The sequence below is a fragment of the Phallusia mammillata genome, chromosome 8, assembly GCF_965637545.1.
Source record: "Phallusia mammillata chromosome 8, kaPhaMamm4.hap1.1, whole genome shotgun sequence".
NCBI lineage: Eukaryota > Metazoa > Chordata > Ascidiacea > Phlebobranchia > Ascidiidae > Phallusia > Phallusia mammillata.
In genome coordinates this window covers 215,277-225,374 of record NC_137259.1, presented here as the reverse complement: position 1 = coordinate 225,374, position 10,098 = coordinate 215,277, and the positions used below count along the sequence as shown (strand labels likewise).

Below are 10,098 nucleotides of genomic sequence, written 5' to 3'. Positions count from 1 at the left end.
CCTTCAGCCCCTCGACACGCGACTTTATTGACTCGATGTTTCCAACAACGTCTGTTCCCCTTCTCACGCTAAGCCAACACAGAAATCGTATTACTTGTTTCATATTATCTGTTTCAAACAAGTATATCACTTTCCTTATGTTACAGTAAATCAATTGCTTTTCCCAACAAAGCTTATTATTACTTTTATACGAATCCAGCAAGCATTTGTGGTGGGCATTTTTTAAATTAAAAAAGTTGCTAAGAAGACAATTAATTTAATTTTTAAGACGTGAATTGATCGTTTTATTTTGCACAATTACATTTGCTTCCAAAATTCCGGGACCAAATTAAGTCAAGCCCGGGAATATTTGGCGCACAAGACTTTGTACAACCTACGAACACTTATAGATAGAAATCATAGAAAATAAAAGTACCTAAAATCCCCTCGACTTCGACAAGGTTAGAGCTGGAAAAGTTATCAGTTGCCTTGCGCCGCTGGGAAAATGTCGTTTTTGTCCATTTCTGGTGTCATGAATTTATTTAGACGCTTACCAGCCCCAACTCCGACAATGTTAAAACGAACAGCAATCGTCGCTGCTTCGTTGGCTGGTTTGTTGACTATCTTATCAGCAGCAAATTATTTCCGAAGGTTTGTTTTTTCTTGTACAACTAAACTGCTTCTTCTGCAGATGATTGTTTAACAAATACTTTTCAACGCAAATTGTGGACTTGGTTTGCAAATATATACTGGCATAATTTATCATGTAGATCGAGAGTTTTGTGGCAGGCATCATATATAGTTGTGATTACATTCATTGTATTTGTTGCTTAGTTGCTGCATCTTACTGGTTTGCAGTTTATTATGTTACTCAGAGCTACCAAGCTGAAAATTTAAAACTACAAGTCTGCATGCTAATTGACGGACATTTACAATCACTCATTTTCCAAGTATTGATATTGCAAGGTTTGCAATATAAAATGAACTGCTTATTCAATACATTGTTTAATGGTAAATTTATTTGTTATGCTTGTGCATAAGTTTAGCAAGTAATTTTTTGCGCACTTCAAGTGGCAGGTTGGCAAAACACGCTGAGTTCACCTTGTCAGCCAACCCCTGATTATTTTCAGTTTCTAATTAGGTTTGTTGTGCAATTTTAGGAAAAGGCAGAAACGATTTCCCAAAGAAAATGGAAAAGAATTATTGATGCCATTGACTCAAACAAAACTTAAGAAAGTTAAGAGGAGTAAGGAAATGGTAACAAGCACAGCAAACTCATGTAGGTACAAATTGTTTGTTGTCATTACTCCATTAGTTTACATTGTTATGCGATGATGGTGCTTGCTTTAACCATGATGTGTGATAAGCTTGGATAAGTTTCCTCTAGGTTTTACACCCAGCATTGTAGTTAAATTACATATAGCTTGGCATTGTGTGTATTGCTCTTAAGTAAACAAATTCCCAGGTTTTCCCCGCAAAACTTATTGAACACGCTGTACGTAACAACAAATTGCCTTCCACCCCAAGATAGAAATAACTGTACATTTTTTATTGACGCTATTGAACTAAGGATATTGATTTATTAAATAATAACTTTTGAGGAGATTTTCGCTTGTCTTCATATGGGCTAGTTCTTGTCGGTTTCTAGTCGAACCCATTATGTGTGTTTTCAAAATAAATAAATTATGAACTAAATTTTTTTTTCTGCAATAAGTAGTGTTATTTTATGCAGCACCAAACAGTGTGAAACACAGGCGAGCCCGTCGACATCGCAACACTTCTATGGCAACAAGTTTCACATCGTCATCTGCGACAAGCAGCATCAGAAATGGCCGGTTTGTTGTCATTCTGATTTAGTGGCTGTAACACTGCGACAGCATGATACTGTACCTAAATATGTAAAAAGGCGTGTGTAGAGTAAAAAGAAATAAAGCTTTGAATTAAGCTGGAAATTAAATTTTACTCTGTAATGTTCATGGCCAAGTATTAAAAGAATGCGAAAGGTTAAAGGGTGTGGCGTATGTGACGTAAGCCTACTTGTCGACAATGATGAAGTTGGTAAATAAAGCCTCGTTCAAGCTAAAACGTCCCAACAACCCACTTTTTTGTGGTTGAAAGATTGCGACGCACGACAATATCAACTGACGGGGATGATGAGAGTTTGTACCAGGTTGAATCACTTTGCCAAGAAGGTGGGTGGAAAAAATATCAAATTGTACATGATTGCAATTATGTTTTGTGTTTTCTTGTTGCTCACAGGAGTTGACTCGTTTGAAAAGGCGCTTCACAAATGGGAGGAAGCTTCTTTTATTCTTCAAAGCAAAATTCCTCAGACGTAAGTTACATTCGGTTTTGATAAACAGGGATTTCAACTTTCACATACATATTGAAAAAATTGAAACAAAACATTACATGAGTATAAAATATACTCACTCAAGAGATCAGTGTCAGCACCCTGTTACTTTGGCTGATTCTTGTAGCCTGTTATGACTTCACACTTACATCATTACATGTAGTTATATATGTCTGAATTAAAGTTATAATTGCAAATATTTGTGGATTTCTTTCACTGGCTTGACAGCAATTATGTGAATGCTGCATAAATTTGCACAAAATCCTATTTTCCCATTTCATATGTTTACAGGAATAATCATGTCAAGTCCAAAAGAAAATTGCTTCAATCTCCATCGGATGACAATCTTGTAAAGTTGAATCAAAGTGAATCAAGAAACTCTGTGCAGTAAGTTGAACAGCCTTAACCCAGTGTCTAAAGCAGGGGCGGGCAACCTTTGTTACTGTTGGGCCAATTGCAAATGTCAAAATTGGATCGCGGGCCGCACCTGTGTACAAATCAAAGTGATATTGCTATGTTTCTTACCAAATATGCTTAACTACAACTATAATTTGTATTTGATTCTGGCCACATTTTGCTGGGTCGCAGAAAACTAGCATCAGGCACATTAATCAGCTCAAAAATATGCAATAATTGTTTGTCAGTACTTCTGAAATCCAAGCGTCTCTGCGGGCCGCACAACCTTTAAAGAAGGGCCACATGCGGGCCGCAGGTTGCCCACCCCTGCATGCGGGCCGCAGGTTGCTCACCCCTGGTCTAAAGATTTGTTTACTTGTGACGATTCTGTTTCAACTTTTTGTTAAACCAATGTACAAAACTCATTTGGTGTTTTTGTTAAACTTATCACATTCTTGTGCAGAACATCATTAGCAAGATCTAGTTCGTTCTCCACAAGCCCCTCATCAAAAGTCGACAACAATAATTACTATCCTCAATCTGAAGGACATTTGGACAATATTTCACACGACCTTGAACAAAATGTGAGGCTTATGTGTTTGTTATATGCCTGTGACTTACTAGACAAAATGAATTCTGTGTCTTTGCCCATTGGTAAAAAAGACGTGTAGGTCTAACTCTAAACATATCTGACAACTGACCACCATGATTGGAAAGCCTTTTTGCCATAAACTTTCAAATTGCCTTAAAAATTTTGTCGTTTTCTTTCACTTCGTTTATTTCTCTTTGTTTTTTGAAGCAGATTTCTTTTCTTGAATCTTCCAAAGGTGACTTTTGGCCAATGGCTGAAAAAATCCACCATGTGAAAAAAATAAATGAGAATCTTCTTCAATCTGTCAACTTGCTTCTACTTTCTCTTCCTCTTTGTTCCAGACATGTCAGTTGCTTTCTTTGCCCAAGGAAATATATATTAGATATATAATATAGCTTTAATAAAAACCAAAATACCAGCAGTGTAGAATGAAACGTATTCATTTTATTAAACAGACGTTTCGACAAAAACAATTGTCATCAGTTTCTGCTTGTTCAATATATTTTCACTGATGATGACAATTGTTCAATTGGTTTTCATTAAAGCTACTATTTAAGTCCTTGTCTTGTGTACATATAATATATATGTATATATATATTAGATAGATCAGATCGACCTAACATCAGCTGGGAGAAATGCAGCTCATTTAAAACCCATGGAGGGCAAATTGTAAACATGGTCTTGTTATTATCAGGTCGGCGAAAACAAAACCTCGTTTGAGGATCAACTTCAGTTGATTATTGGTCACGCTCAACTACTGCAGGATGCATTTGATTCCATGTTGTATCAACGAAGTGACAATGGTAATTGAAATATTAGTTGGATTGTGAATGGTTGGTGGTGTTTGGATGCTAAAGTTTTTGGGATGAAATCTTCATTTCAAGTCATACACACTTCGAGCTATCAATGTTTTACCAGTTTGTTAATTGCAGGTTCGGACACTGACATGACTCTGACTGGATATGACGATGACAGATCAGTTTCTGATGAATCGGAGTCAAACATGTCGTTTGTTTCGGCCCACGAAGTAAGAAATTTTGCAACTTGGTTTTGACCAGGAGTGTCCAACTCGACAATACTGCCATGCAAAAAATTGGCTTAAACGTTTTTGGCTTAATCCAAAGGTTTGGCCAAGATGTAGATCCCTATTAAATGTTTAGAAAAAAATGTCCTCAAATGCGACTAAACTTGTTTATGATACTTCAGAAACCTTTTATTCTGTTTATGCGACACAAAATACAAATTGTTTGCAACAGGCTTATGTTTTAGTTTTATTAGGGGGTTGTGCAACTTTGCATTAAGTCCCAATGTTTCCCATCTGAATGTTTGCAAAAGCAAGTGTGCCATTTCCAAATGCTCTGTGTGCCACGAGTTGGACACCCCTAGCTTAGACACAAGTCACACTCGTGTTTGAAAGTGTTTTGTGTTTCTGTTAGTTTTGGGATCCTCGACCTGATGACATCACACCTCAGAGATTGTATCTCTATGAGAGGGCACTAGAGGCAGTAGAGAATGGGGAAGTACAATGCAGGACTATAAGGTGACGACTTCAGAACAAACATTTTGTTAAACCAGCTATTATATTTTGTTTCTTATAGAAAGTCAATAGCTCTGTTTAGTATGAAATTTACATCCCATATTATATGTTTTTGCTACAAAGTTTGCATCGAAGTACTATTTGTTGCAAACGTTTCTGCCAATATTGTTTGTTTCCAGTTTTGATTTAATAAATACTAGTTCAAATTCAAAAGAAAATTTCTTTTCTGATCTTCAGGTCAGATTTGTTGGATTGCTTTTCTGACGATGAGTTTCTTGCCAAACTACATTGTCTGAGAAGTGGATTTGCAGTAAGTTCAAGTTGGGGATTAAAGTCAGTATGGTTTTGAGGATGATAAAGTTTTATTTTAAGAGGTTTTTTTTTTGCTAAGCGATCTTGATGTGCGATGTAGATCTGAAATATTAAATTTTATAAAGTCTAACTTAATGGGGTTGGTCCAAACCTTGAAATGATTTGAAATTAACATTGCTGTGATTTAGCTTATGCTGGAAGACAGCTCAGTTCGTGATTGGTTGATCGGTTCGGGTCGTTCAATGATAGAATGCATACTGTGTGCAGCAGAGCGGAACATCGATGATTTTGCTGTTGCTTTTTCACGCATGATTGACTTTGTAAATGAACCAGAAAATTGGCCTAAAATTGAAGAGGAATTAAAAGGACGTCGGGTAGGAACACTTATGTGGTGTGTTTGGGTTAAAAACATGTTGGTCACAATATTAGGTAGAATTTGTTGAAAGTTTTTCACAAATATCTGAAACTAAAAACAACTCAAAATTATTTTTTATATTTTCAGGTTATTCAAATCTCATTTTATGACATTGTTCTTGACTTTTTAATCATGGATGCATTTGATGACCTTGAAAGTCCACCAAGCGCTCTCACATCAATTATGCAAAACAGATGGCTGGCTGACTCTTTGAAAGAATCAGTAAGATTAGATTTTGTATTTTCGGAGTCAATGTTGCTGAAAGTTCTGTTTGGGGCTATTTTTAATAGATAATTAAAAATTTTTTGGGAGAGCATAATTAATCTATTGTTGTTTTGTCACTTTTACAAAATACTTGGACCTGTCAATTTATGTGATACCACCCAATTTTTTATAATCCAAGGCATTATTATCTGTAGCTGTGTGTGTCTATTTACTGATTCACAAAATCACTACCAGCCATCGGTATATGCAGTACCATCTCATCTAATATTTATTGTCCACCAGGCTCTATCAGCCGCCGTGTGGTCAGTGTTAAAAGCCAAGCGAAGTCGATTGATGTACGCTGACGGATTTGTTGCACATTTGTATGATATAAGTGAACACATATCACCTGTGCTGGCATGGGGCTTTCTGGGACCTGAAGGTCGATTAAAGGACGTCTGCGAGCACTTCAAGGTCACTTTGTGGAAGAACTATTTCGTTGTTTTTCTATGGTGCTTGTCCATATTTTGGTTTTTCAATTTTTAGATGCTGGGTTAAGGCTACTTATATCCCATTTCTATCAAAACTCTTTATCAGGGCTGTCCAATTCATAATTAAGACAATAATAAATAATCAAAAATACAAAGCTGACTTTTTGGCTTGTGACAAGTACATCATGACTTTACCACAAGTAAACCGTAGCCACAAATTCAAAGCAGTATTTGATCAACGAAAAGCGATTTAGTATTCAATGATTTGAGCATAACTGTAGTTTTTTTTCACAGGGCGAGGTGATCAGCTTTCTCCGTGATTTATTCAATTTTGATCGAATCCGTTTCACTTCAAATTCACAAATGGCTGACGATATTCTTCAGCTCACACGAGACAAATTTGAATCATTGTTAATTTGGTTGCACAACCCTGTAGTGAACGAAATGAGTGGGTAAATTTTGTTTTTTATGTTACTGGCAGTGCACCATTTTATCTAGACAACAAGCATATGTAAAAAAATCATAGTTTGCAGTAACAAAACATTACTATTATGAAATGGCTTCAGTTGTTTAAAACACTTTATGATCATTTAATGCCGTTTCGGGAATTTATGCTTCGTACATTTTTAACACAACAGCATCAACTGCCAATCCTAATTCTCGCGCCAATATATTTGTGTACTTCAATTGCTTTTATCCACTGATTGTTTATGATGCAAACAAACAGCAAGTGTGTTTTTCATTGTTATGTCACTGTGGCATAGTTTGTTGTCTTCCAAACAAGCACAAAATGTTTTATGTGATTTTATTAAAACAAAACATAAAACAACAGATACAGTGTGTTTCAATTGTCACAATGTACATTTGGCAGTGAGTATTTTGAAATTGCTTGCAATTATAAATGATTTTTGCACTTGATAAGAACATAAAACTAACACCTAGTCAATCTAGCACCAACACTTAATACGGGCAATCCACATTGCCGCCCTCCACATACACAGTTTTCAACTGGGTGAAATACTCCAATGTAACCATCCCGTTTTCACGGCCGATCCCAGATTTTTTGTACCCACCAAATGGCATTTCTATGGGGTAAATATTGTAGTTGTTTATATAACAACTTCCCGCTTGAATCTTTGCTGCCACCCGGTGTGCTCTGTTGAGATCTCTACAAAAAACAACACAAGTGCAGTGTTCGTTACCAAACGTACATAAAACAGAGTAGAAACAAAAACTAAGAAAGGTACTTGGTAAAAATTCCTGAAGCAAGTCCGAATTGGCTGTCGTTGGCCCTTTTTAATACTTCTTCTTCACTTCTGAACGAGTAAACATTCATTACTGGACCAAATACTTCTTCTAAGGATATTTCCATGTCATCACTGGGCTCTTCAAATAATTAAGTTGGTAAATTACAAAAGCAGAGTTAGGGATATTCATACTTACTTATAATGCAGGGAGAAATGTAAGAACCTCCATGTAAGATTGGATTGTCAGGGACAATTTGTTTACCACCACACAAAACTTCTGCCCCCTACAAATAAATAGAGAATATAAGATTGTTGCAAAAGGTGTGACAACAAATTTCATTTTTACTTGCTGTTTTGCCCGAGATATAAAACCCAAAACTTTCTCTGCATGTTTTTTGTTGATCATTGCGCCCATCAACGTTTTCTCACAATGTGGATCACCGTGCTTGATTGTTTTCACTCTGTTAACCAACTGGGAAATCACTTCAGAAAATATATTTTCTTGAATAAAAACTCTTGTTCCATTCGAGCAAACCTGGGAAAATTATTAAAACTTAAATGTTGTGAACTGTTGGTCCAGCAATTAAATGCAGACCTGTCCTTGTGTAAGATAATTTGCTAACAATGCACCATTCACAGCATTTGTGATGTCACAATCATCAAATAATATCAACGGTGATTTTCCCCCCAATTCAAGTGTCACAGCTTTAATTCCACCAGCACAAGTTTTCATCACCTGAAACCAAAAAATGAATATCAAACATTTGCGATTGTAACTCAACAAATATCACAAACTTTGCTGCCGGTTGTTACACTGCCTGTGAAAGTGACTTTTGCAATGTCCGGATGAGAGCTAAGTAAATTTCCTGTTTGTCCCCCTCCCTGGACAACATTGTACAAGCCATCGGGTAAACCTGCTTCTTTATAAATCTCCCCCAGCATGACAGCAGTGAGTGGAGTAAACTCCGATGGTTTGAACACAACAGCGTTGCCTGAAAATATCAACAGCCAGCGTTGAATAAATCCCTACATCTTAATTTTCATGCAACATACCACAAGCCAATGCAGGAGCTGACTTCCATCCAGCCATCTGAATAGGAAAGTTCCAAGCCCCAATTGCGGCTACAACACCCAAAGGTTCCCGTCTTGTGTAACCAAATGAACCACCAGGAAGCGTGAAATGTTGACCTGAATTTAAAAAAAAATTATAACATCCGTAAGTCACAAAAAATGTGTACAATTGTTTTTAGTCACTAATTTTGCATTATACATTGATCTGTTTTATAAGGAAAATAGCAGCCCAAATGGATGTAACTGAAGTGGCCCTCATGTCATTGATAATGGCATGAGCATTTGCTGAAACATTTGAACAATAAAGCATGTCGCTTTATAGGTCTATTTCGGCCGTTATATTCCTTACATTTACTTTTGTTCTTAAGTTGATATTTTAAAAGATTGGTTTTAATGGTACAAATTTATATGCAATGGTTCTAAGTAACAAATTTTGGTTTTATTCCTTGGTTTCTGACCACACAAAGTTGATGCAATCCCACTAAAATATTCCAAAGCATCCACTGCAGTTTGAACATCTCCACGAGTCTCCCATATCGGCTTTCCTGTGTCAAAAACTTCCAGCCTGGCAACATCTTCCTGTTTTTCCTGAAACAAAAAAGTTTTAAATCCAGAAAAGGTAACAGCAATATAATGACATGTTAGAAATACTACTGTGCACACATTTTACCTTTAGCAGATGAGCACATTTCTGCAACACTTTTGATCTTTCAAATCCTGACATTTCTCCCCAATCATGTTGTGCCTGTTGAGCAGCATTCACAGCCTTGTTTACATCTTCAATTCCACTTTCATGCATTCGACACAATGTTTTACCTGAAATTTGATAAAGGTGTTGCTTACGAAAGATATGTTGTTCCTATTATAAAAATGTGGATGCAAAATATTTAACAAAAAGTATTCCATGTCTATTTATTTTCGTCTCTTTAATTAAAAAGCTTTCGAAAATACAATAATGAAGTAAAATATAATGCAAACCTGTTGCGGGTTCCTCAACTGTGAAAGATTGTGTTGTGGTTTGCAAACAATTTTTCCTTCGTCCATTTATAAAATTTAACGGAGTTTCTACCTCAAAATTTCCACTAGTGATTGTGCGGAAAACAATAGAAACTAATTGCTTGGTTTGCGTCAGAATGGCCGCAGTTGAATTTCGTTGGGCCAATTTAAGCATTATTTTTTGCGCAAGTTACAACTCTTGTACTTTTTGTCAACAAACAAACCAATCCACGTGCTTACGCAGGGAAATCCCCGATGGATCAGTTCTTTTTTCACAACATTTTACGCCGTGCTGTGCAAAATATTATTTACGCATATTTACTTGCTTCTAGTTTGTCACATTTTAGGTACAAAATTTTTGGTACAATTCTTTATCAAAATTTTAGTTGATTGATTGACATTTGTTTAAAAATTGCCATGTCTCATTGGATTCATTTTATTCACACTGGTTGGGGTTCAATAAATCGATACAGATACAGTTGCTTGAAAATATGTTTTGTAGATT

At 36.1% G+C, this 10,098-nt stretch overlaps 2 protein-coding genes across 3 annotated transcripts; one reads left to right on the top strand and one right to left on the bottom strand.

Moving 5' to 3' along the window:
- The first annotated feature begins 388 nt into the window (after positions 1-388).
- Positions 389-7,110, top strand: LOC145205140 (mitoguardin 1-like). Of its 2 annotated transcripts, none has more exons than XM_080077794.1 (15): positions 389-630; positions 1,140-1,258; positions 1,712-1,814; positions 2,098-2,171; positions 2,239-2,314; positions 2,624-2,719; positions 3,192-3,312; positions 4,015-4,123; positions 4,253-4,347; positions 4,757-4,860; positions 5,095-5,167; positions 5,358-5,543; positions 5,672-5,806; positions 6,092-6,262; positions 6,574-7,110. In XM_080077794.1, the coding sequence occupies exons 1-15, from the start codon at positions 485-487 to the stop codon at positions 6,733-6,735; spliced, it is 1,770 nt and encodes a 589-aa protein (XP_079933920.1). In that variant the 5' UTR covers positions 389-484; the 3' UTR covers positions 6,736-7,110. The 2 variants fall into 2 exon arrangements, with proteins under 2 accessions (XP_079933920.1, XP_079933921.1); XM_080077795.1 differs by having other exon boundaries at positions 412-630; positions 6,092-6,300; positions 6,574-6,642.
- Positions 7,071-9,962, bottom strand: LOC145205141 (4-trimethylaminobutyraldehyde dehydrogenase A-like). The gene is made up of 10 exons (XM_080077796.1): positions 9,576-9,962; positions 9,268-9,413; positions 9,056-9,185; positions 8,580-8,714; positions 8,322-8,518; positions 8,122-8,262; positions 7,873-8,061; positions 7,723-7,810; positions 7,527-7,665; positions 7,071-7,447 (listed from the first exon to the last, which is right to left on the bottom strand). The coding sequence occupies exons 1-10, from the start codon at positions 9,766-9,768 to the stop codon at positions 7,240-7,242; spliced, it is 1,566 nt and encodes a 521-aa protein (XP_079933922.1). The 5' UTR covers positions 9,769-9,962; the 3' UTR covers positions 7,071-7,239.
- Between the last annotated feature and the right edge of the window lie 136 nt (positions 9,963-10,098).